General features: G+C 43.2%; 1 protein-coding gene across 1 annotated transcript; it reads right to left on the reverse strand.

The window, feature by feature from the left end:
* Positions 1-9,577: 9,577 nt before the first annotated feature.
* Positions 9,578-27,787, reverse strand: slc37a2 (solute carrier family 37 member 2). Its single transcript, XM_061250235.1, has 18 exons — positions 27,047-27,787; positions 25,890-25,971; positions 25,493-25,583; positions 24,561-24,639; positions 23,331-23,466; positions 22,264-22,340; positions 19,976-20,142; positions 19,394-19,431; positions 19,160-19,300; positions 18,692-18,782; positions 18,205-18,267; positions 17,788-17,873; positions 16,467-16,515; positions 15,763-15,836; positions 14,271-14,349; positions 13,079-13,176; positions 12,831-12,895; positions 9,578-10,010 (listed from the first exon to the last, which is right to left on the reverse strand). The coding sequence occupies exons 1-18, from the start codon at positions 27,103-27,105 to the stop codon at positions 9,995-9,997; spliced, it is 1,491 nt and encodes a 496-aa protein (XP_061106219.1). The 5' UTR covers positions 27,106-27,787; the 3' UTR covers positions 9,578-9,994.
* Between the last annotated feature and the right edge of the window lie 172 nt (positions 27,788-27,959).

Genomic DNA, 27,959 nt, shown 5'->3' on the forward strand with positions numbered 1-27,959 from the left:
GTCACTTCTTCTCCCTCACCAGCTCAGGAAGGTGATCAAGAGTGGGCTATTCTCTTTTCAGGAGCTTCCTGTCCCTCGACGCAGCGCCAGGGTCCTAATGTCAGATTTCTGAAGCAGGCCTGTCCCGTGGGAGCAGGGGAGGAGTGAAAACAGCAGAGATCAGCGATGCTGCTGACTGTTCTGGGTTGCTAGGCGGCATTTAAGCATTCTGTATGACTATATTCTGAATGTGCGTGCATGTATGCACTCACATTCATACATTTCATCTTTTTCTATATCGTGTTGCCCTGGGTTACATTGTTAAAAACTGTAAGAAAAAAAAAAGTTTTTAAAACAAAAAAACATCAAGATGAGCTGCTTGATCTGCACAGTTTAACTCCTACTATGTACTTTCACAACATATATCAGAAAGATTGCAACAATATACTGTGCATGAAAACAAAAACTGTTTTATATTACCTTTCATATATTGTGGCTATGTTAGGATTAATTTCAATCCATTTCAACACATTTGAAATGGGAAAGCAGACCATTACCCTTGGGCAGGGCATATGTAATCTGCTTGATATGATGAACATCTGTCGATATCTCAGAAAGCCATTTAAGGAAACTTATTTGAGAAATAAATAGAGTGGGCAGTTTGCAATGAGAAAACTAGCACTCTCAATGGTCTACTCCACACTCTCTATTCATTTCTCTGCCATGAGAGTGAAAAAGAGAACCACTAGCCGCAGTCTTGACAATCTCTCATTGTCGAGAACAAATTGAATGCAACTTCTGCTTTTGGTTGCCAGAAAACACACACTTAATAAGCACTATTGACCTATTAAAAGAATCATGCAATCCTGCATGCATGATATTCACGGTTTGTTACATAGAAAAGAATACACTCCAGTACTGACACATAGCTATTGCATATACTCACAGTAAATATATCACTATCACATTCATGCTCACTCTGTGCTGGTCAGAGTTTTTATTTTATTTTGAGGAATATAAATAGGAACAGAAAACGTCTGATACTGGAACAGAAACCTTCTGATACTGTAAATGCACGCTGGATTACTGAACATGTACATTCACTTTAACTGGACCACATGAAGCTGATAATTTTGTCCGCCAAATCAATTTACTCAAATGTCAGGATGGCGTAACCAACATGCATGAAACCATTTTGTTGATATCATACAAGAAAACCATGTGACAGGAATACATTTCACAGAAAATACCCTTGAAGACTGTATGTCAAGGTCAACAAGTGTCTTAAAAATATCAGATAATTTGACCTTTTTAGAACAAGGCAAGGTATGACCCCAGGAAAATCTTGAGAATTGATCATATTTATTAAACATTACTACTTAAAAAATTTGGAAACTTGACACCAAGATTAGATGCTAATATGCCATTATTAAAACAAAATGGTGACCTTCAGGGGTCGTATCCATCCATGTTTTGGGCTTTCAAGGAACAAATGCAAATGATCTAATTGATTTGCATATTCATTAGAACACTTTCTTAAGTCAATTGAGTTAATTGTTTTTATGTGATGAATAAGTCAGGAGATGGTAATTTACAGAGGGGCTTTTCAAAATATTGTTATATTGAATCAATCAGATTCTGCTATTTTCTCCTTGACGCGGCTGGTATAAAAACATCTAAAGTGACTTTTTAAAGTTGTTTCTGATCATTATTTGTATATTTCTTGAAACAAGGTTGGAAAAAGTATGTGTACCCCCAGGCTAATGACTTCAACAGAAGCTGATTCCAAGCAAACCTGGAGTTCGCAAATCTGGAGTCCAATCAATGAAATGAGATTGGAGGAGTGGGTTAGAGCTTTTTTTAGTTTACTATCCACAATAAGCATCTGCTAATGTGAACCATGCCTTGCCAAAAAAGAGATCTCAGAAGAGTTGTTGCTTTGCATAAAGCTGCAAAACAAAGTCATCTCAAGGAGTTTTGATTTTCATCAGTCCACAGTTAGACCAATTGTCCATAAATGGAGACAATTTTGTACTCTAATTTTGGCTACTCTCTCCAGAAGTGGGTGGCCAGCCAAGATGCACAACGCAGAATGTTCAATGAGGTAAAAAAAGAACCCCAGACAATATTGTACCACAAGCAAAATATTGAACACAGAGGAAGCTGCTGCTATCTAAATGGTTGAATTGCCAATTTTATTGGTGCGAAAAGAGCACCACATACCAACATGAAAACATCACCCCAATGGTGAAGAACAGAGGAGGGAGCATAATGCTTTGTGGCAGCTTTGCTGCATGAGGGCCTGGACAGCTTGCCATTATCATGGGGGAAATGAATAACCAAGTTTATCAAGGTATTCTACAGGACAATGTCAGGGTGGCTGTCCTCCAGCTGAAACTCAGTACACGTTGAGTGATACAGCTGGACAATGACTCTAAATATCAAAATAAATATACTACTTAATGAGTAAAAAAAGAAAGAAAATGCAGCTTTTGGAATGGCCCAGTCAGAGCCCAGACCCAATACAGATACTGTGGAATGATCTCCAGAGCCGTTCACACCAGACATCCTAAGAATATGGCTGAGCTGAAGGTCTGATCTGCATTTACCGGAAGCACTTGTTTGAGGTTGTTGCTGCCAGTTATTAAATCCAAGAGTTCACATACTTTTTCCACCAGCACTCTGAATGTTTAATGGGTGTGTTCAATAAAGACATAACAGATTATAATTGTTTGTGTGTTATTAGCTTCAGTATATGTTTGTCTATACTTGTGACTTAGATGAAAATCAGATCACATTTTATGACCAATTAATGCAGAAAACAAAAGAAAATTCAAAAGGGTTCACAAACTCGTATGTACACTTTTAAACACATGAGATGGATTGGCATAGCCTATGAATTGCTTGATTACTATCTGAATTGCTTGATTGTCAGAAAGGTAACATATTAAAACGTATGCATTGTTAAATCTTTGTTGTGACATCACAACAAAACAAAGTTAAGTCCAGCCTATTGATTTGCAATGTGTATTCGTTCAATTTTAGCGGCATTTGACTTCAGAAAGAGCAGTGTCAGGTGGTATAACTGGTTTTGGTTAGTTGGTGTAAACAGGAATTTAACAAAAAAAAAAAAAAAAGAGAATTTCCAAGAAAATGAATATGGAATAATACTCTCTTGCAGTGTAATAACATGGCCGTATCGATTTTCTCAAATCTTTTCAATCATAACTGAAAATAAATAGGTGCCGTTTGAAATCCCAGTCAATATTTGAAAAGACATTCTTGTGAGAAAAAAAAAAAAAAAAATCTGTAGAACAATTATTGTTTTTTTTCATGTGACAGTGGTTTAATACAAAATATTGACTATTATGAGTACACTTACCTATATAAAAGGTGTTTAAAAATATATATGAATTCAAAAATGTATTTACATTTATGGTTAAATCACAAAATATATTTAAGATCAACAGGAATAAAAATGTACTTTGTCAATAACGTGGCTCATACATTTTAAAACAACACTTTTATCTTGCCGAATCATATTTGTCACTGAGCCATTAACAGGAATGACCCGAATGTTTCTAAGAGCAAACGAAACGAGCGAGGAATACGAGTAAATGTGAGAGTTTACCGTGTCAGTGATGCTTCAGTCCTTCGTGCATGGGCTGCTTCACTCACCTGCAGCTGTCAGACTGGGTTAGAGCCGGCGGGCTGGCTGTGCTGGTAGCGGATGGAGGGAGGGGAGGGGTAAGGGTGAGGGGTGGGGGGCAGAGAGTGGGAAACCTGGAGATCTTAAGAATAATTACCACCTTGCCGTTGCCAAGAGACGGTAGCCATAGTGAGGGTGACAGCACCCACCACTGTTTTGCATTTTCATCATGTAGTGTAGGCTTTTTCTTCAATATTGGCTCAGTCATGTCAGTGAGAAAATTAGGAAACATAAAGTTCCCTGGTTATCGGTTCTCTTTCTGGAGATGGGGTTGGGAAGTAGTCACTATCAGGCAAACATTTCTTTGAGATCATACAGATTTAAATCATTAATTTGTTGTAAAAACAAGTGCCGCAAAAACAGTAATCACTCACGCCAGAGGTCAAGGTCAAATCAGGACGTTTCTTGCAATAACTTTGAAGATTAAAAAATAATCTATAACAAATTCAGGCAGAATTCCATTTTCTACATATAAAATGGAAAAGGTACATTTCAAACCGATTCTATTACTCAATATGAAAGACAGGTGTAATAGTATTGTATGATTATATGAATCGTCAGAGGTGTGTGTTATGAATTTTGCATCGTCAATTAAATTTCCTCTGATTGCCTCTTGACAACAAGGTGACCTCCTGATCGGGACAGGTAGTGCCCTCCCCCCTAAACCCACAGCTCATTGAGAGACAAAAGCCACAGATGGTCCGGTCAGCTTTGCCCAAAGACCTGCCTTTGCCTTAATGGCAGGTCTTGTGGGTGTACTCGCAGCAACATTTGAAACGTTTACTGCATTTCCATCCTATATTTGGAAGGTAGCCCATCCTGTGCTGTTATCCTCAGGATCAAAAGTGACCCGAACCTAAGTTTAACAGTGGTGAAAATCCCTAAGATCAATTTTCGTAGTATGACATTTCATTACTTTTCCTACCATTAGAAAACATAAAGTATTGGGTGTCTCGGTGGCGCAGCCTGTAGAGCACTGACCGCATTCTCATTGCGAGCCGCGACGTCGGCGGTTCGAATCCGACCGTCTGACATTTGTCGCATGTCTTCCCCTCTCTCTCGCTCCCATTCTTCCTGTCTCTCTATACTATATACTGTCCAATAAAGCTGAAAAAGGCCTAAAAAAAAATCTTTAAAAAAGAAAACATAAAGCACTTCTATTTTTTATAAAGGTTGTAACAATCAGGGTACAAAGTGTCTGAGGAGTCTTTTTTTGACCCTGCTGTTATGAAATCAGAAGTGCCACACATCTAATACAGCAAAAAAAAAAACTATAATAAGTTTTGTGATAAAACACACATAATTGATTATTTTGGAGTGGTGTCGACTGAAGAAATACAGTCTCTCTGGACCGTGAAGTAGGAAAAAAGTTAGGGGAGAGCAGGAGAAGTCGTCACGTGGGAAAGTCGTCACACTGTTTATTTCTCCAAAACAATCTTACTACCTCAAAAATGTAATTGCCATTTTGTGTGACTTCATGTTCAAACTACTTTTTACATGTGGTGTAAAAGTAGAGGAGAGAATAAATTGATACATTAGCTTCAGTCCGATGTTAAGCTGACCTTATTAGCACACATAACACTTTGGGGCAAGCCGTCATGTGACAGCTTTGCCCCACTGTAAACTGACACATAGAACTTGCTGAAATAATTAATGATTGAGACATTGTATAGAGATGGGTTCCTTGTAATAGTACTAATGTTATTGCAAATTGATTATTATATATACATATATAGGGTGGGCACCAGAATTATTGGCACCCTTAATCAAAAAAAGGCTGCATACTGTATAATAAACAACATGGATAATTATCTATATTTTATGTTCAAATATAGGGGAAAATTATACTTTTATTTACTCTCATGTTTCAATGTTTTTTTAAATTAGTAATCTCATTTTTTCTGAAAACCACAGGTGCCAAAATTATTGCCACCCCTAACAATTATTGCACATAAAATCAAACAAAGTGAATTTGGGAATACAATTTTACTTTAATTTAGCTAATATAGTTCCTTTAGATTGATATCATGTCATTCCATCAGTCATGTCATTCATGCTACACTGGAGTTTAAAAAATGAAGTAATAAGCGTATGCATAATCCCATCAGCATGGGAAAAGCCGAAGAACTGTCAATTCAGTAGACACAGATGGTGCATTCCGCTGTTGTTCCTCATAGAGATTAATGATAGGGAGTGGGGGGAGAAGGGGGGTGTTCTGCAGTTCTGCAACCTGCCAGAACCCCACCAGTCTGGCTTCAGACCGGGCCACTCGACAGAGACCACGCAGCTCTCCGCCAGTGAATCACTTCATGCTGCACGAGCAACCTCCATTTCCTCCGTCCTGATTCTTCAGGGGCACACACACTGCTACATTCGACACCTTGGCTCACTCCAACCTCCTGTCCACCCTGTCAGCAATGGGAATCTGCGGCATAGCCCTGAACTGGTTCGAGTCCTACCTCTCTGGTCGCTCCTTCCAGGTTGCCTGGGCTGGTACAATATCGACACCTCAGCCCCTTGCCACAGGAGTTCCCCAGGGCTCAGTCCTTGGCCTGCTTCTTTTCTCCCTTTACACAAAACCCCTTGGCCCTGTTATCACTGTTCATGGTTTGTCTTGACGACTGCTATGCCGATGATACCCAACTCTTTTTCTCCTTCTCACCATCTGATGCACAGGTTTCAGCCTGCATCTCTGCTTGCCTGAATGACATCCAGAGCTGAATGGACAAACACCATCTGAAGCTTAACCCAGGGGTGACAGAAATGATCTTCATTCCTGTGTTAACCTCACTCCTTCTCGATTTCACCACCAGGCATGTTCTTCCTTCATAACATCTACTGACGGATAAAGCCACCCAGCTCCTAGTCCAGGCGCGCGTCATCTCCCAAATTACTGCAACTCCCTCCTGGCTGGTCTCCCAGCTTGAGCCATCAAGCCCCTCCAGCTGGTCCAGAATGCTGCAGCCCGCCTGGCCACCAGTCAGCCCAGATCGGCTCATCTCACCCCACTTTTCATTGCCCTCCACTGCCTATTGCTGCACGCATCCGCTTCAAAGTGCTAGTGTTGGCATTCCAAGGCTGCTAAGTGGACTGCACCACTGCACATCCAGACTTTAATTGCTCCCTACACTGGAGCAAGACCACTCTGGTCTACCAGCTCTGGTTGCCTTGTGGTCCCCTCAGTATGAGCACCATGGGGTCAAGCTGCAAATTCACGTCTGTGCTCTGTTCTGGTTGCTCAGTGGTGGAATGACCTGCCTACCACTGTCAGAACAGCAGAATCCCTCCCCACATTTCGGTGCAGAAAACACTCCTTTTTAGACTGTACCCGAGTCCACACACCTGATTTACCTGGTGACCCCTGGTGAACAGCGCTCAAACTTCTGGGGCATCACAACAAAAGCTAACACTTTTGTCCAGAGTGACTTACAGTTGATTAGACTAAGCAGGAGACAATCCTCCCCTGGAGCAATGCAGGGTTAAGGACCCTGAAAACATGAAAAATCTTTCTCTCACACACAGCTGGTTTTAAAGCTATAACTTACAATCCCTGTTTCTATAGCAGCTGAAAACTCTCCAACTTTCTGGCAACAGCTAATGCTATTGGGAAAAAGGTCAGTCATAAGGCCTCCATTTGTTTTAAATCAGATGTTTGGGAATTTCCAAACTTAAGGATGGGCTCATTTGTGGGAAAGTATGGTTTTGTTTTTCCATACAGCCTGTCAAATGTGGAAAATATTTTCGGTGGTCTAATGAATCTAGATCCCAGTTGTTGAGCTTAAGCAGATAAAATCGTTTTTGTACATCGGTCTCTAAAGCTGTGATAGGAGATTAATGCTGATTTCACACGGTGCTCTTCCCTGGATGAAAATGCAAGCAAATGAAATGTCCTCAGAGTGAAAGGATGACACAATGTCAACGTGAGAAAATTACTGAGACGCAGTGACTTAGCAAAGTGTCGACTTACAAACTGAGGCAGCATATGGCACCCAGCCTAATGGCTAAGGTACTTGACTAGGATCTGGAAGGCTGTCAAAGCCCCAGCGTAGCCACAATAAGATCAGTACAACTGCTGATATGATCATTTTCTACAAGCCAAAGCCAATTACATCGCAAGAAAGGTGGCATATCTGTAAAGATAAAAGGAAGCTCCATACCACAAAAGCATAGCGATTAAGAGGAGATTTAAGCCTATCATGCTGAAAAAAACAGACCTGTTCAGCCAACTCCGTACTCAACATGGGCCGATCTTCAGGATTCTGTGACAATTTCTGCCCTTAATTATTTAATTAGCTAAATAATGTCTTGATCAGACATCTGTATATGCACCAGCTACAGCTGCAGACTGCAGGTGTATCCTAAAGATTGTACCGTGCTGAAATACAGGAGTGAATCAACATCATTTATAGAGCGATTAGAAAAATAAATGAAGGTAATTGGATGGAACAGAAACCAGCTCACAGACCAGAGTTGAGCTCCCCTGTCTAAAGGGGAGTGCAAAACAATATTTTGTGGGAGGGAATATTTTGTGACTCATCAGTGAGAGATGGCCACAATGCTTGACATGGATGAATGTCATGATTGCTCCTGGTGCGCCTAGTTCCTGACGTAGGTAACCACACCCTCCCCCACACAAATACCCTCAACGCCGTACACTTTAAGTGTTATAATCAGCTATGGACACAAGAGCGAGCCTGCCCCACGCCTGGTGTCTCTGCACCACATGCAGAATACGCCAATTAATCACCCAGGTGCGGAGGGTGAGAAGAGGCGACAAACGGCTTCATTCCTCAGTGGCGCGAGGTGGTGTGTGTCCCTGAGGTAGTGTGTGAGCCTGTAAGGTAGTGTGTGTGTCCCTGAGGTGGTACAGGGGAGAGTATTAACAGGCACCGCTGTTGATTAAAGCTTCTCAAAGACATGGCCTCGATAACACAACGATAACACATCGCTGTTGGTTAAAGCTTCTCAGAAGCATGGCCTTGATAACACAACGATAACACCGCTGTTGGTTAAAGCTTCTCAAAAGCATGGCCTCGATAACACAACGATAACACAACGATAACACATCGCTGTTGATTAAAGCTTCTCAAAGGCATGGCCTCCTCCAACGATAACACACCGCTGTTGGTTAAAGCTTCTCAAAAGCATGGCCTCGATAACACAACGATAACACAACGATAACACATCGCTGTTGATTAAAGCTTCTCAAAGGCATGGCCTCCTCCGACGATAACACACCACTGTTGGTTAAAGCTTCTCAAAAGCATGGCATCGATAACACAACGATAACACAACGATAACACATCGCTGTTGATTAAAGCTTCTCAAAAGCATGGCCTCGATAACACAACGATAACACAACGATAACACATCGCTGTTGATTAAAGCTTCTCAAAGGCATGGCCTCCTCCAACGATAACACACCGCTGTTGGTTAAAGCTTCTCAAAAGCATGGCCTCGATAACACAACGATAACACAACGATAACACATCGCTGTTGATTAAAGCTTCTCAAAGGCATGGCCTCCTCCGACGATAACACACCGCTGTTGGTTAAAGCTTCTCAAAAGCATGGCCTCGATAACACAATGATAACACACCGCTGTTGATTAAAGCTTCTCAAAAGCATGGCCTCGATAACACAACGATAACACATCGCTGTTGATTAAAGCTTCTCAAAGGCATGGCCTCCTCCAACGATAACACACCGCTGTTGGTTGACTGTTGGTGCTGCACGATGCTCATTACAAATAATACAAATAATACAAATAAGACCATTCATCACATCTCCAACCTTCATGAGAAACGGCACAGAAAAAGAGCCATCGAACGTGCGGGTAACAATCGGGTAACCGTGGAGACAGGGCCACATAGGAACGACACAAAACGATTGAGCGGAGAGCAATTTTAATGATGAAAGAGGTACAAACAGGAGATGAGGAGGAAAGGCATTAGTAAACTAAAACAGTTAAATAAAATGAATTGGCGGCGCACAGCGGCTGCCTGGTGGAGCGACACCGGGCCTCGCTGTGCCCCCCTCGCCCTCCGGCACCGACCCCGCAGCCCCTCGGCATTGTCCCCGGCTCTCCATCGTTTGGCTCCTTTAATCTGCACCCGTCTCCGCGCTGGTTATTGATGTTTTGTTTCCAAAGGATGAAAGTCCCACCTTTATTATTCACTTTTCCGTTTTGCTGCCCATTCACCGCAGAACATCAGCTGCTGGTCCTTTGTTCCGCCCCTCTCTCCCACATTATCATACTGGTTTCTCTGTCCGCGGGGAAAAGCTCTTCAGGGTCTGCTCGGGCCTTCAGATTTCTTTGAACCTGGAAGGAAAACGTCGACCCAGTCGGATTTATGAAGGGCGGCCGCATGGGAAGTGTGACCACTTCACAGAATGAGAAACAGGTGGCTGGAATTGACATAATGCACGCTCACTGAAACACAGGCCCGCACAAGTGTGTGCTGCTACGCGCACACACACGCACAAGTGCGCACACACACGCGCACACACACACGCGCACGCACACACGCGCACGCACACACGCACGCACAAGTGCGCACACACACGCGCACACACACACGCGCACGCACACACACAAGCGCGCACAAACAAGCGCGCACACACATACACGCACGGACGCATGCACGCGCACGCACGCACGCACAAGTGAGCACACACAAGCGCGCACACACACGCGCACGGACGCATGCACGCGCACACACGCACGCACGCACGCACGCACACACGCACACACACACACACACACACAGAAAGGGGATGGAAATGCACAGAAAAACAGGCCACTAATACCCATTAATCGCAAGTTTCTACACATTTGGCATTTCTGAAACATTTGAAAGCTCCTGAATCACTAGGAACAAGTCTGAGGGTTTTATTTATAGCCCCGGGCAGCATTTCCACCTTTGATTAGAGCCCTAGCAGCAATGCACAGGGGTCCCAATTACCATCAGCCAACCTAATCAGTGCTTCTAAACAGGGAAAGACACGGCAGAGAGCCAACCAGCCACCTGTATTTAAGCACGATAAAGAGAAGTATATACGGCACTTATTTCTGATTCACTTTGCCTCAAATCAGACTCGCTGAACACATTCAAAATAATGAATTAAAGGCTGAACGAGGCTACTGCTAAGAGCCTTGTTCATGCTCTCAGTAATCAGCTACTTTGGGTTTCTCAATAAACTGATATGTAATATTCAAGGCAGATTTGACAGAGGGAAAATGGCAATAAATTTCAGCACAAAATGGCCTATTATGATTAGGATTAGGATATTAATGACCGAATCCAAAGAGGGTTGCAAACAAAGTGAATTTGTGGTTGCTGTCAATTAATCATTTTGAACATACTGGCATGTCTAAATGATTATAAAGATGAAGGGAATTACTAGGAATCAGAATCAGTTATGAGTACATGCAGCGTATACACCAGGGGTGCACATCAAGGGCCGAACCATTTCAGGATTTTTGGGACATTTCTGCTCTTAATGATTTAATTAGCTCAATCATACTGCATCTTTGTCATTTGTATAAGCACCAGCTACAGTCACAGACTGCAGGTGTATCGTAAAGATTTCACTGTGATCCAGAACATGAGTGAACCAGTGTAATCTATAGAGCCGTCGGAAAACTAAAATGAATGCAATTGGTTGGAACAAAAACCAGCACATAGAATTGGTCCATAGACCAGTTCACCCTGGATCTCTCGTTCGTTACAGAAACCAGGAAACCACATTGCCTCCTCTAGATTTACAGATCAGTTTAGTTCCCTCTGATCTGAATAAAAAGGCATTACTCATATGGAGCACTTCAAAAGGTTTTGCCACTGGATGATCTAAATTGTGCTCTCAGTGCATAATTATGCATAGTGGTCCGTTAGATGCCTTGCACCGCATTCTCAATAGAAACAGAGACACAGTAATACGGTTTTTCTGATCAAGTGCATAGCTAATTCTTCAGAATCAAATTTGCACAGTGGTTGCATATTGTACGCTTAAAGGTGCCAGCTGACTTTTTCCAACCACCTCTTGCACAATGAGTCTTGGTTAGTGGCTTGGTTCCTCTGAGACTGCAGTGAAAACTGTTTTATAGGTAGATTCGTGGAATGGAGTAGCCATACTGTACGCTACCCACCGTTTTATGAGTTTCAGGCTGGCATATTTAGCATTTCTTCCCTATAAAGAGAAGTGGAGTTTGAAATGTACACTCACAGAGCACTTTATTAGGAACACCTGTACACCTACTTGTTCATGCAAGTATCTAATCAGCCAATTGTGTGGCAGCAGGGCAATGCATACAGTCATGCAGATACGGGTCAGGTTAATGTGCACATCGACCATCAGAATGGGAATAAATGTGATCCAAGTGACTTTAACCGTGGAATGATTGTCGGAACCAGACAGGGTGGTTTGAGTATCTCAAAAACTGCTGATCTCCTGGTATTTTCATGCACAACAGTCCCTAGAGTTTGCAGAGAATGGTGAGAAAAACAAAAAACATGCAGTGAGCAGCAGCTATGTGGGCAGAAACGCCTTCATAAAGAGAGAGATTCGAGGTCCTGGTCAAAGCTGACAGGAAGTAATGCAAATAACCACACATTACAACAGTGGTATGCAGAAGAGCATCTCCGAACACACAACACATCAAACCTCTAAGTGGACAGGCTACAGCAGCAAAATAAGTGTAATAAATACCTATTAAAGCGAAAATCCCAGGAGATAAGCAGCTACAGAAATACTCAGACCAGCCAGTCTAGCACCAACGATCATGTCATGGTCAAAATCTCTGAGATCAGATTTTTTCCCCTATTCTGATGGTTGATCATTGAACATTAACTTCAGTTCTTGACCCATATCTGCATGAGGTTGGAGGCGAGTACTGGTGTGTGTGTCTGTGCCGCACGTGTGTGTGTGTGTGTGTGTGTGTGTGTGTGTGTCTGTGCCGCACGTGTGTGTGTGTGTGTATGTGTGTGTGTGTGTGTGTGTGTGTGTGTGTGTGTGTGCGTGCGTGTGTGTGTGTGTGTGTGTGTTTATGACGTCCAATGAAAGGGCAAAGGTAAATTCTAAACACAAACCAGTGTAACTGCTGAAAGTCACTGTGGTTGTGTGTTCAGAAATAAATGCTCACCCTCTGTGTCTCGCTCCGGGGCCACACCAGCCCCTTACTTCCTTAAACACCAGTCTGGACAGCAGCTGGACAGCAGAGAGGAAGAGGGGAAGAGAGGAAGAGATGAAGAGAGGGAGAGACATATGTCTAACAAATCAACAATGAACTTCATTACAAGAGCAGCACACCAGAACAAGAATTAAGTTAACATCACATTTTTACATAGGAGGGTGTATATGAACATTTAAGTAATGCATCTCTCAACTTACCAAACAGGCAAGCACATCTGCTGTAATAAGCATATAAAACACATTATTCCACCCCGATGGGGAAATCAAGCCTGCCAGCAGAGGACCAAGAGCAGCACCTGGAGGACATTCAAAGAACAGCAGTTTAAGAAAGAGGCAGTCATTTAAAGGTGCAATAGGCAAGATTTTTGTGTTAAATCGTTGTTACAAAGGCTCACTAACATATTGACTCGCCCTCTGCCTGTGTTTATAGTCTTTATATCGGGTTTGAAAATATGCAGTTGACGGGCCGGCACTCTGTACCAAAACATCGTATAGTTGTACAAGCTCATTGGTTGAAAATTGGTTCTAATTGCCACAGCCAATGGCGTTTCAATGTCACAGAGAAAGGGGAGGGATAAACAGTGTTGTGGTTCGTAGGTGTTTGTTGCTGCCGTTCCTCTCTTGTAAGTCCGAAATTACCTATTGTACCTTTAAACACTGCATGAAAAAAATACACTGTTAATATCTAGAATACCTGTGGTCGATCTGAATGCTTTATAACCAGGAGCACTGTCAAATATGGAAAAAAATGGGTGTTTCTGGGTGTGGTTTGGAATGGTCAATAACGCATACTGTATTGGCATTCTTAATAACTGACATGTCAGAGCATTTCACTGTCTGAAGCAAGCTTCCTGATAAAAGCCTCTCTTTCAGCTCTTTAGTCTAACAGCTTCCCTTACACACTTGCTTTATCGGTGGTATAATTCAACACAGCCCTTGAACCTTCAGCTCAAGCGATAAGACTGCCTCGAAATATCTAATATCAACAGCAGCAATCTTGTAAACATTGTTTATTACCGAACGGCTAGCTTTCCTTTGTACTAAAAATAAACTCTTCCTTGTCATCTACAAGGCACTTATTTCAGAAATACGTTGAACCTTATGCCAACGTATTGCCAGAAGACAAGTCGGAAAAAAGATGGAATGTTTCTGCCTTGGTAACTTCAGAAAGAAAGGCTACATTGCAAGTTATCAGAAGCATTTCCAACGTCACTTACAAATGGATTTACTCCAGCGCAATTTGCCCAACTAAATACATTTATATTATATTGCTTTGCCTCTTACGGGGTCTTTGGCAAAATGTGAAATGTTTCTCAGATCTGAAACAAAAACCCCAGGAAACAGGACCCCATCCTAACAGAAAAGTTCAAACCAGGCCATCACCACTTACCTATTGACCCAGTCCCATCGATAATGGCAGTTACCGTCGACAACGCCTTGGCGTTTCCTTGGAGGCTCTCATGAGTTCCCTGAAATGGAAGGCGGAAATTCGGCACTGAGAAGCAGCTCGCAATCTAGTTCAAACAAACGGGGTTTTGTAACCGAAACAGCGGAGTCTAGTTTAAAGTGAAAGAGCTTAGCGCGGGCCTCAAGCCTCAAGACTCCAGGCTTATCTCCCTTTATTGACTTTTAAATCGCCCTCCCTGGCCAATGTGAGGGGAGCATGCGGTGTGCACGCCAGGGGCAGCAAGGTGGAGGTGCAGGGGGAAGGGGTGGAGCCGGTTTATAAAAGGCCTGACGTACTGATTACTGCCGCTTCGAAAACGCATAACCTGTGAACATTCTTCTGTAGAAATGAACAATATATTAAAAACTACACAGCAGTGTCAGTAAATATCGATCTGTAATGGACTCATCTGTAAAATGTAGACCCAATTGGCCCCATGGCCGGGTAATGAATCCAGACTGTAGCAGGGCGACACACACACACACACACACACACACACACACACACACACACACACACACACACACACACACACACACACACACACACACACACACACACACACACACACACACACACACACACACACACACACACACACACACACACACACACACACGGCTCCAGTGTCTCCCTGTGATGGAACCCACCGGAAGGTGGATGGAGGGCCTGATATGAGTCTGATATGAGTCCAACTACAGTGCCATAGGAAGTGGCTGACTTAGCGTGTTTGAGAGAGGAGCGAATGCGTGTCTACGCTCTCCTGACTCGATGACCTAATTCCTTACTTACTGTCCGAAGAGAACAGGTTATTCCACACGCGCAGAGGAGTGTGAGATGAATGACAGAGGTATGAGAGGAATGGAGAATGCACATCTACGCTCTCCTGAATCGACAACCTAATTCCTTACTTACTGTCCGAAGAGAACAGGTTATTCCACACGCACAGAGGAGTGTGAGATGAATGACAGAGGAATGAGAGGAATGGAGAATGCACGTCTACGCTCTCCTGACTCGATGACCTCATTCCTTACTTACTGTCCGAAGAGAACAGGTTATTCCACACGCACAGAGGAGAGTGAGATGAATGACAGAGGAATGAGAGGAATGGAGAATGCACGTCTACGCTCTCCTGAATCGATTACCTAATTCCTTACTTCCTTGCATTTATATAGCCCCTTTTCACACCAGCAGGTGACTCAAAGAGTTTTACAGTGGTGAGGGGGAGGCTCTCTCCAACCACCACCAATGTGTAGCACCCACCCGAGTGATGCAACGACAGCCATTTTGTGCCAGAATGCTCACCCAACACATCACACAACAGGAAGTTCTAAATAGATTGTAGTAACACGTTAACGGCTATGTACACTTTGCTAGGCAGGGGGGTGTCTGCTAATAAATAAACGAATGAGAAAGATCAATAAACGCTCCTCACCAGGTCAGCGGAGACGGCGGTAGTGATCAGGGCGTAGGGGCCGTTGACCAGAGCTCCACACACCAGCAGCATACCTGGCCGAAGAGAACAGGTTATTACACACGAACAGAGGAATGCGAGATGGATTACAGAGGAATGAGAGGAAAGGAGAGCGTGATTCAGTTGACTCGCAGTTCCTGTGAATATTCTAGACGGTAAAAACACAGCCTTTACATGCAAATACGACTACGCTCACGCTACGATGTTCTCTCAAAAACAAGTGGACCGGTGCCAAACAAGGTTCTGACCTACAGCGGTACATAGGAACGCTTGGCAAAGACTGCTGTGCATCAAAGCCTTGGGCTGACGGCATTTAAGTTGTTTTGGAACAACTTACAACGTGGGGGTAATTCCAGTATTCCATAATACTTTTGAGAAGGCCTGGACTTTGGGGAAACTCAGAGCAAACATATTTGGCCCATATTTGATACAGGTGCTCAAAATCAGGGCCAAATAAAAGGTAAGAGGGTAGAAAGCAAAAGGCGAAGTGGCCATTTGAAAAGATGACGCGTCCTGTACACTGTTCTTCTACATGTTATGAGAACTGAAAGCAAAATTTAGTACCAAATAATTCTAGTCACAAATATGAACTAATTTTGCGATAACACGAGTTTGGTAATCATGCAGTGTTTTTGTGTTTCGGTCAGGAGAGGAGCTCATCTCACCAATGGTAGTGCCCAAGCCATTCTGTCCCACATGATTGTAGAGAAACAGCTAAAAGAAACAGACTGAAATTAGTGGCAGTTCCTCAAGGAGGTTCAGTGGCAACTTCCTCACATAAACCTTCCACATAACAATCGCCTTAATAAAACCTAACCTAAATAAAATTTTAATAATAAAAAAACTCTACGATCTCTTTTCTTTCACAGACCTGCAACGCTGACATTACACATTATGCTCTGAGCTCACACCATCCCCATTTGCCTCCAGCAATAATAACAAGAGCAAAATGAAACTGGTCCTTCGCCAACATCCCCAGACCAGAGATCCTGCCGTCAGGAAGAAGCCCCTCTCCTTCAGTTTGCCTCATCAGTGAGTTCTATGTAATTATGTACGGAAATTACTTACTAGATTTTCCTTAATACAATTCTTAATTTAATTTTTTTTTCTAATAGCTACTTTAGGAATCTCCACATACTATTTATTTCTTAATATAATTTAGGCCAATTGTTTATTCATACAAATATAATGCCATTCAATTTGATTCAATTCCAATCTATTTGATTCCATTCTATTCTATGGGATGTGCATAAGAATACGTTTCTGCCTTTAAATAATAAAAAAAAAAAAAAAAAACAGAAGACGTATTTTTAGCGTTTTTTCTTTTTTTCACCTTATGTATTTTTTTTGGGATTGGATCACAGTGGCGAATCGGACTGCCGGCTGCTGGGAGATTCGTATATGGGTCGAGTTGGCCGCACCACACTCTTTCTTGATGTTGGCATTACAGTGACCACTAGCGCGGAGTGTGGATGTCTCTGTGTGGATCTCGGTTTAAGCCCCTCTGCTAACCTGGCACAGAGTTCAGGTGGTGGATTTCACACCACTGCCAAAAGCGCTCGCACCCTGTCTCGAAAACGCTCTCTAGGATAGAACATTCAGACTCACTCTCCAACTAACCAAGAAACACACAGACAAAAAGCCCAGTTCCCAGCACAGTATTTTAACTGAACTTTCCGTTAACTGATATCAGTTGTGTGTTCACTACATGTGCAGCAAAGAGGTGTCTGGGGAGCCCAGCAGTAGTTTTGAAGGGACAGTTCACCCAAAAATGAAATTGTCAGCGCACTGATTACCAGAAAAGGAGTGGTCCATAGTATCATGGTGAACTGCATCTAAAAAAAAGTCGTGAAATCTAGAAAATCCGTTACATCTCAGCAAATCCATCTGGATGGATTGCCAGTACTCGCTCATTTTTGTGTGAACTGCCCCCTCTAATGACTCTGCCTGCAGGAGCAGTACCCATCCTATAGGGGGCGAACTCACCATGGGTGCAGCCACAATCAGCATGACGAAGCAAGTGGTGGCCCTGCCACCTGTGTAGTCTGACACCAGCCCTGCCATGATACCACCTGCACGAACAACACAATCAGCCAACCAACCCATCAACACGCTACCCTGCACAACGTAGTCATTTCACGCCGTAATCCAGAGGTGTCCAATCTTATCCTGAAAGGGCCGGCGTGGATGCAGGTCTCTGTTTTAGCCCGGCAGTAACACACCTGATTATACTAATGAACTAATCGTGGTCTTTAATCAAGACCCTGATGAGTAGAATCAGCTGTCTTAGTACTGTGCTAAAACAACAACCTGCACACACACAACGGCCCTTTCTGGATAAGATTGGACACCCCTGCTGTAATCAATACCAGCCGAAGCCCCTCCCCCTTTCGCGCAGCTTACCAACAATGCCTCCGACGTCAAACAGTGTTGACATGTCGCCAGCTGACTTTGAATCAAAATTGGCTGAGGAGAAAGGGGAAGACAGAAATTGGAGTCAAATGAGGTCAGGCACATAAGCAAAGTGAACCCGCACAAACTACCAGCCCCTACAGTCTGTTTCCGCATCTCAGCTTCTGACTGCAAATCATTATTCTGGTTTTACTGGTTTTAATGTGGCTTAATATGTCATTTAAAGTTATGCCAGTTTCAGCAGGGTTTACAAAGCAGTTCTCTTAGGAAAGAGGATGGGTTTGGATGAACACACAACAAATTTCAAAGCCATCTCATTTGGGTTTTGCATGGTTCATTTTCATAAGACATTCCTGAAAGTGTATTTCAAGCTCTGGTGAGTGATATGTCGTGAATATCATCCCAGAGGTACAACTCTTCTGACAATGACCACAGTGTAGGTGCTGGTAAAGACAAAACTTCAGTGAAAACTTCTCACCAACATTAGAGATGTACAGAGGTAGCCAGTAAAGGAACGTGTAGCTGACCAGCTTGGCAAAGAGTAAACAGAAGGAGAACTCCAGAACACCCTGAAACGACATCAGAACATCAGAACATCACTACATCAGCCTCATTGGCTGTTAAAAGTCTCCCGATTCTGAATGCCAAGCTGTATTTGTAGGCCCGTCTTGTAGCCGGCAAGTCTGCTGGTGATTTTGGGAGAGCCCAGACCCCCACAATCGGCTGAACAGAATTGCGCAAACAGGGTTCAAGCACTTGGTGAAGGTAGGAAACCACAAGTCGCTGGTGCTTGTAATACCACCAACCAAATCGCTCTCTCCCTGGATGATGCTACAGACAATAATGATCTACCCTGCAAGGCTCTCACCACAGCTGGCAAAATCAAACACGAAAGACATACCTATGGGTCAAGTCACTACCCAGGCGACGATGGAGGTGCGCTCACCGGAATTCGGAGGGCCCCCAAAAAGCTGATGGCCTCCGGCTCATCCCCAGCAGGTTGAGGGGTGGAGGACCCAGGGCTGCTGAAGATCTCCTCGGGGTTGGAGGGGTTGTGAATGAGGGGTTCCTCCTCGCCTCCGTCACCCTGGAGAAGATACACAACGACGTGACAAAAATCAGAATCCAATCAGAAGACGGTTGGCACACCGACCCTGCCCACACGAACCAGTGCACTTACATGGTGTTGGGGCAGGCTGCAGTTCACGTCTTCAGGCTCTATGTAACATACATGAAGACACAAACGCGACAGGTTAGTAGCAGCCATTTGAATGACCATATACTGTATATGCCATTTCAAAACATTTTACCCCTGTGACTGACACAAATTAAATGATGGCATGAATATTAAAGGCTGGGCAGAGGACATATGATTCTGTATAAAGAATTAAACCTTGGTACGTGACCATATGCCAAATAAAGATGCATGGTCCTTTTGAAGAATATTATCAAGTGAAGTAACAACACACCCAGAACAAATGAGCCTTTATGGTCGGTGACCCTGTGTGGTATATGGGTCAATTGCGTAACTGTTTTGGATTCAAATACCTTTCTACATTTTACTGAGCTTGTTTGGTGTATTGGAACCTATGAAATACTCTCAAAAAATACAAACACTGCCGCCTTATGGTCCTCTTCGTTGGCTCAATTGCACCAGGAAAGATCAATCGAGAACCGAAAAATATTTGAATCCGAAACAATTATGTAACTGAGCCAGGTCTGACACGTGAATGTGGCCGCAGAATCACCGCGGTTCACTCACTTTCCACCAGGAAGAAGAAGCAGAGGACCCCGGTGCAGGCGATGATGATCCCGGGCACGATGAAGGACATGCCCCACGCCGAGGACACGAACACCCCCGCGATCAGCGAGCCCAGGATGTTCCCCACGGAGGTGTGAGAGTTCCACACCCCCATGATCAGCCCCCGTCTAGGGCAGGGGAAAAGAGGAAGAGGTAGGAAGAGAGAGACAGAGGGAGAGAGAGAGAGGAAGAGAGAGAGAGGAACACACAGGGTTATTCTGGGTTACACAGAAAAGCAGAATCTTTCTGAAGGAGAGCCTTGTCGTGTGGCACCATGGCAGAAGTGTACACCGATACACAATGATAATTCATATAAAAATAGAAAATACCCATTACAAATATCCAGCAGAAAATCCAAAGGTGCTCACCAGAGCAATTACTAGTGCTCATATGGCATAACACACAAGTTTTAAGCTGCATGGCTACAGCGTGCACATGCAAACTTTGCAAAAAGTTGGCAAACTAGACTGCAATAAAATACATTTGATAAGCAGTGACATTACGTAGAGTGCACAAGGCTTCAAAAGACGTATGCCTTTCGTGGCGAGGGTGCGGTTTGCGGGAAGGAAGCAGGGCAATCCGAGGACAACGCCTACTGGTCAAGAAGGCCAGGACTATGTTTCGAATGAGCCCAGGATGTTAAATGTATGCTCTTTTCTACAGTGGGCGTCTGATACCAGGATGTTAAATGTATGCTCTTTTCTACAGTGGGAGTCTGATACCAGGATGTTAAATGTATGCTCTTTTCTACAGTGGGCGTCTGATACCAGGATGTTAAATGTATGCTCTTTTCTACAGTGGGCGTCTGATACCAGGATGTTAAATGTATGCTCTTTTCTACAGTGGGCGTCTGAGACCAGGATGTTCAATGTATGCTCTTTTCTACAGTGGGCGTCTGAGACCAGGATGTTCAATGTATGCTCTTTTCTACAGTGGGCGTCTGATACCAGGATGTTAAATGTATGCTCCTTTCTACAGTGGGCGTCTGAGACCAGGATGTTCAATGTATGCTCTTTTCTACAGTGGGCGTCTGATACCAGGATGTTCAATGTATGCTCTTTTCTACAGTGGGCGTCTGATACCAGGATGTTAAATGTATGCTCTTTTCTACAGTGGGCGTCTGATACCAGGATGTTAAATGTATACTCTTTTCTGCAGCAGGTGTCTGAGACCGGGGAATCGGTGTACGGGAGAAAGCCGTGTATGAGAGCGCTGTGTTCGTGTGAGCTGCAAGAGAAGCTGAAAAGCTATCATTAAGGTTTTAGTTTTCTTTGCCTTTATTTGTTTATTATTTTTGCCCCATTCCTGTGAGGGTGAAGGGAGAAGAAGAGGTTCGGTGTTTTTGTAGTTGTCACTGCGTGTGACACCTGTTATGCATAACTATAGCTGAAAAAACATGAAATTGCAGTGCTTAAAATATTTTTTCATGAGAGGCCAAAATGAGGTCCAAAAGAATGTTTTACATTTCCATTCCACTCCGTGAAGAAAATAAAATCACACTACACCATTTCAATCAATTCTCCTCCTCCCCAGGTCCACTTAAGCTTCAGAGATAAATGTAACATAGACATCCACCCTGTCTGCTGATCAAAGAGCTTTATGGTCTTGATTTAATCTGATCCGATGCTCTTTGTGTTCAAGTCCTAGCAAATATTGAATCACTGGGCGTGGTACATAAGTCTCACTTTGCTGAATGGCCAGCTCCATGCTCTATTTTTGTCTGGAAAGAGGAACTGTGCTTTCTTGGTAAAAGGAAAATGCAGGCAGGGTTACTGTGCAGTATGGGTAAAATGCAGGCAGTGTTACTGCCCAGTCTGGGTAAAACACAGGCAGCGTTACTGCCCAGTCTGGGTAAAACACAGGCAGTGTTACTGCCCAGTCTGGGTAAAACACAGGCAGCGTTACTGCCCAGTCTGGGTAAAACACAGGCAGTGTTACTGCCCAGGCTGGGTAAAACACAGGCAGTGTTACTGCGCAGTCTGGGTAAAACACAGGCAGTGTTTCTGCCCAGTCTGGGTAAAACACAGGCAGTGTTTCTGCCCAGTCTGGGTAAAACACAGGCAGTGTTACTGCACAGTCTGGGTAAAACACAGGCAGTGTTACTGCACAGTCTGGGTAAAACACAGGCAGTGTTCCTGTGCAGTCTGGGTAAAATGCAGGCAGTGTTCCTGTGCGGTCTGGGTAAAATGCAGGCAGTGTTATGGTGCAGTCTGTGTGAAATACAGGCAGGTACACTTGCCGGTACTTACTTTCCCTTCCCGAACCAGTTCCCGACACACGTCACCACCGACGGCCAGCCTGTGGTCTGAACAAGCCCGTTCATTGCCTGGGGATGAAGAAAGTGGGGGGGGGGGGCGGTCACACCATGGGAACACTGCATGCACACATACAAACATGAACTCAAGCACAGTTTGAGAAATGACTTTAAGCATAACCCTGACACAGCAAGGCGATACACCTCGGTCATGTGACAGTCACACGGCTGTTTTGCTTTGTCTGTCTTTTTCCAGTCTGCCCGGGGGAACTTTCCCCCATGCCTTACAACAGCTTTAGAGCACAAATATTTGAACTCTGAATGGTTTCATTTCAGTTTTAACGAATTTACTTCACCCTCTGATGGCTGACTTGTGTTCACGGGCAGAATGTCACACACAACAGTGGTGAAAAGGCCAATTGTGGCATTTTAAAGTACTGTTTTCGGTGAGCCATCTGTATAAATGTAATGTAATGTAAAAGTTTGGGACCTAAACATAGCTATGTTCTCTGGATTAGAAGCGTCTCATTACATTTTCCCCCGCCCCTCCTTTCTGATATCCCTATCCTTGTCTAACCCCCAAAAACATTTTTTTTTTTTTTAAATTTGCACTTATGATGACGACTATGTTTAGAACAGCATTCCATGTGTGTCTTCCGAGTTCTGGATGTGATGCTTTGATTTATGGTAGAACCTATGCACTTGTAAGTCGCTTTGGATTAAAAGCGTCTGCCAAATGACAAAAATGTAAATGTAAATGTAAATGTACATGTTATGTAGCTGACACTTTTATTCAAGGCTAAGAGTTGATTAGACAAAGCAGGAGACAATCCCCACTGGAGGAAAGTTGGCTTAAGGGCCTTGCTTAAGGGCCCCACGGCTGTGTAGATCTTATTGTGGTTACACCAGGGATTGAACCATCAACCTTGCGGGTCCCAGTTATTCGGTCACACCTTAACCACAACGCTACAGGCCGCCCCCTATTTTCTTAATCATATGAAGGGCTATGTTAGGCGCAAAACATAGTGGAAGTTGGTAAGGCAGTGGGCCAGGCTCCCTCACCTGGACGAAGGCATAGTACCAGAGGGAGTGGATGTTCCAGTAGAACCCAAGCCCAAACAGGGCCGTGAATAATCCGCTGAGGAGCATCCCACAGGAGAGGTAGTAGCGGAGAGGCAGCCGCTCCCCGAATATCCCACTGCCAGGAGGAGACGCGCCAAGAACACAGGCACATTTACAAAAAAATTACACATTCAGTCCTAGAACACAGTGTTCACATTCATGTCACATACCTTGGAATGCTACAGACCAAAAGTCAAAAGACAGGAGATTCCGGTGCCTTCAGCGAAATAAATTAAAGTTACATTTTCAAAATATTATAAGTCACTCTGGATAAAGTAGTGTAATCTATGCACACCATGATTTAGACCTTTTCTGGATAAACAGTCCCCTACAAAAGTATTGGAACAGCAAAGTTAATTCCTTTGTTTTTGCTATGCACTGAATACAATTGAGTTTGAGGTCAAAAGACGTACATGTGATGACAGGTCCTAATTTCAGCTTTTAGTTCCTGGTATTTTTATCTAGATTTGTTAAACAACTTAGAACATATCACCTTTTGTATCAGACCACCCAATTTTTAGGTGAGCAGAAGTATTGGACACATGACTGACAGGTGTTTCTTCTTGCCCAAACATGAAGACCAGAGAGTCTCTGGGTGAAAAGCAAGCCATTCTGAAGCTTAGAAATGAGGGCAAATAGCAAGAGGAAAACAGTAGCGGTTGACACACTAACACACAACACAACAAAAAAACTTAATTAGAGAGAAAAGGTAGAAGGTTTTAGACTGGCCAAGTCAATCACCAGACCTTCACCCAATTGAGCATGTATTTCAACAGTATTACTGAAGAGAAGATTGAAGAGAAAACACAGGCTTGATGCAAGCAAGGGTTATGCTACCAAATAGTAAGTGTCATTTACTTAAATATTCTCTGTTCCAATACTTTTGCGCACCTAAAAATTGGATGGTCTGATACCAAAAGTTCTATGTTCTAAGTAGTTTAACACATGTAAACACCTGGAAATAAAAGCTGAAATTCTGAAGTCTTGTCTCTTATTCATCTTTTTATCTCAACCCCAAATGTATTCAGTGTGTTGAAAAAAACAAAGGAATTGGCCTTGCTATTCCAATACTTTTGAAGGGGACTGTATCACAAATCATTTTAGTCAGACCAGTACTCAGTTAAGGGGTGATCATTTTAGAGTGCTTCAAAGAATGCTTGTATTACCCACCTAATAAACATGCCAATGGCGTAGGCCACCAGGAAGGAGTTATCCACTGCGCCAAATAGCGTCTTGTAGTTGTCCTGGTCTGGGAAACAAAGGTGCACTTTGATATTTGCCACAAGGCTTGAGGTAGGGGACAGACAAACAGTCACGACTCATACACTTCTGACCTACAGTCAATGGTCATTTACATTTACATTTATGTCATTTGGCAGACGCTTTTAATCCAAAGCGACTTACAAGTGCATAGGTTCTTCCACAATTTAAAGCATCACATCCATAACTATACACATGGAATGCTGTTCTAAACATATAGTCGTCATCATAAGTGCAAAGTTTTTTTGGTTTTTTTTTGGTTAGACAAGGAGGGATATCAGAAAGGGGGGGCGGGGGAAATCAGGAGGGAGGACTAAGGTAGAGTTCTAAAAGGTGTGTTTTGAGTCTGTGTCGAAATAGGGGGAGGGATTCTGCTGTCCTGACAGTGGTAGGCAAGTCATTCCACCACTGAGGAACCGGAACGGAAAACAGGCGTGAACGTGCAGCTCGACCGCCAGGCGCACGTAGAGAGGGAACCACAAGGCGACCAGAGCTGGCAGACCAGAGTGGTCTAGCTGGGGAGTAGGGAGTGATCAAGGATTGTATGTAAGGTGGGGCAGTTTTGCTTATGACAGTGCCTATATTCTCACTCCATGCAGAGGAAAGGACAAACCTAAACACACACCAACGAATTTGGTCAACATCATCAGTTAGCCATATCAGTGACCGAGAAAACTGATTACAAAATGATATACGTGGTATTCAGCACAATCAACTTGCCTTGGGCTAAGCACTACTTGGGCACATTCAGCTTTTTATCGGTTGGCCCAGCTGCTGAATCGAGATGAAATGAGTGAAGAAAAAAAAAAAAAGTAAGAAATAAAGAGTTGAACCGAACTGACCGAACGGGGCCCAGTCGCACCAAGTCTCATTGTCGCTCACGTTGAGGTGGGCCGGCCGAATCACAGTGGAACAGTTTCTGTGAAGTTCACTCTAGGAAAAGGAAGAGAAAATATTGACACACACAGGATTTAGCATCACAGCCGGAAAAGGTTCCCCATGTGTATCCTTAAAGGCCCTCGCAGGCACGTCCATCAGTGACGATAAGCCTGTCTGGAAATCCCCTTATTTACATTTGTAACTAAGAGTTTTATGCTCAAAACCTACAGTTAGCAATACTGCCCGAAAAACAAATGACGGAATAAGACTCCGTGAAAATATAATTCCCATTACAAAATACCATGGATACCAATGACACAATACAATACAATAATGACACAGGTTAAAACGTGGGCCTACCTTGACAATACTGATAGGTTTGCGGGACAGGTGATAGGCCGTATAGAAGAGGAAGGTGAGGACAAGGATGAAGCCTCGATACCTAAAGAGAGAAGGGAACAGCTCTTACAACACTGAAGACACACTCTTGTCAGCATCGTCTTCATACAACACTATCCCATGTAATTTATTTAAAACATAGAAATGTACGCTGTAACGCAAGCATGCTTGCTAGAAAAACCCTTTTCTGGCTATAAATAAGCATGTTACTGTAATAAGCACCCAATAACTTACTTTGATCAGTTTAAATTATTTTGCTGCATCAATGTACAATTGCATGGTGGTTGCCATGGTTTGGAATGCTGCAGATTCTAAAAGGATGCAAATGCATTGGAATGTTTTTTCTGCTAAATGAAAGGCGCTGGACCAATGCAGAGTACACATTGACAAGAGAAAAAGAGGGACGCATTCAATCCCTACATTTACTTCATTGAGAAATGTCGTTAACTGGGACTTTTCTATGAGCAAGGATTGGGGTTCTGTTAATAACACTGTCCCGAGTGCCGTAATGCTGGAGCTTTTGCTAGTCCGAAACGAAAAGACTCCAGGCGGTGATGTTTCTGCTGAGAGTGACTCCTCCGTTTTCTCAGAAGGAAGTTTACCTTTGAGACTGCTGTACAAACAGCAAAGGAAATTCCGTAGCTTACAGGCAGTAGCCTAATGTTTTACCAATTTATGGCATTACATACCTAAACATCGGTACATGTACAGTTCAATTCAATGCACGCAAAGTTTATTCATATTCTAAGCAATGCCTACTTATTCTTATTTTGATTACCCTACTGATGAAATATACAAACCATGCGAGTGTTTATAGGCTACCTCATCTTCTGATTTGAGAGAAGCGGCTCAAACCTTTCCGGAAAATCTCACCGAATGAAATTATCTACTTTCTGATCGTATTCATAATACTTGTTTAAACGAAGAGCAAGTTACTTGATCTATAATGTAAATCAGTGGTCCGTTTAGTCGGGCCAATGATTGACCAGCATTTCCCTTGGTAAGACTGAACAACAAAAGAATGTAGCCTACACGTTCTTCTACACTTATTACGTAGCAGCCAAATATAAACAATGAGCATTTGTAAGGTTTTAAAAAGTAAATTCAAGGCTTCTTACCAGCTGTCCCTGGAAAAAGAGGTGATCAATTTAATTCCCGGAGCCAAAGAAGATCTCATCGTTAATATAGGCTAGCCTAGTTGCTAACTGTAAAATGAAACAAAGTACCCTATCTCTCAAACAAACATCGCTGACAGGCAAAGGGCTTCGATACTAGCGTGTTGTCTCCAGTCGATTCCCAGTCAGTCCTTCAGTTTGATTTAAAAAAATACATCACGTTAAAAACTTCGACTTGTCATCCAAGTAGTCTTCAGAAATTTTTTTTTGGGAATATGACTGATTTCGGATAACAATCATGCCCGTTCACCCATACCAAAAAAAAACTATTTTGTCAGTGATAAAAGGTAACACGAGGACAGTGTGTGCGGATTATAATTACCGCAAATCATATATAAAAAAAACTGTTTTAAAGAAGGTGGTTTGCGTACCATTTCCTAGCTCGCTAGTGAGCTTTGAACGTCCTATTCAAAAACATGCAAAAAGCCCTCAAGCGCGAAAGGCTTCACTTTTCCAAGAATTTATCGCCTCATTCTTGTCCGGTAGCCAGCTCGCTTGGAACTGAGTTCGGTTCATATTAATAAGTCCCCCATCTTAATACGTCACGTATTGTCCCTTTTTTCCGTAGTCTCCACAAAAGACATCCATAATACCTTCAGTTTGTTCATGTATGTTTTTTTTTTCCAGCCCAGCTGCCACCCGACTCCTCAAAGCCGGGAAGCATGTGATTGTCCCACATGACGACCCAACAGTTAACTCTTTAACTACTGCTGCACCACCCAGCGGCGAACCGCCTGGCACGCGACTTCATTCGCGTTGATGCAACAAGACGGGGCACGTTCTGAAGCGGTCTTTAGGTGTATAAACGACATTCCAATAGTAGAACATTTTTTAAAAAATATAAAAAATTCAAGAT

Source organism: Conger conger, chromosome 7, assembly GCF_963514075.1.
Source record: "Conger conger chromosome 7, fConCon1.1, whole genome shotgun sequence".
Classification (NCBI taxonomy): domain Eukaryota; kingdom Metazoa; phylum Chordata; class Actinopteri; order Anguilliformes; family Congridae; genus Conger; species Conger conger.

Coding starts and splice junctions, on each gene's coding strand:
- slc37a2 (XM_061250235.1), bottom strand. CDS start 27,105: ATGAGATCTTCTTTGGCTCCGGGAATTAAATTGATCACCTCTTTTTCC. Junction 25,584..25,889: donor AACCTATCAGTATTGTCAAG/GTAGGCCCACGT, acceptor TCCTTTTCCTAG/AGTGAACTTCACAGAAACTG. Junction 17,874..18,204: donor TGACGTCGGAGGCATTGTTG/GTAAGCTGCGCG, acceptor TTGTTCGTGCAG/GTGGTATCATGGCAGGGCTG.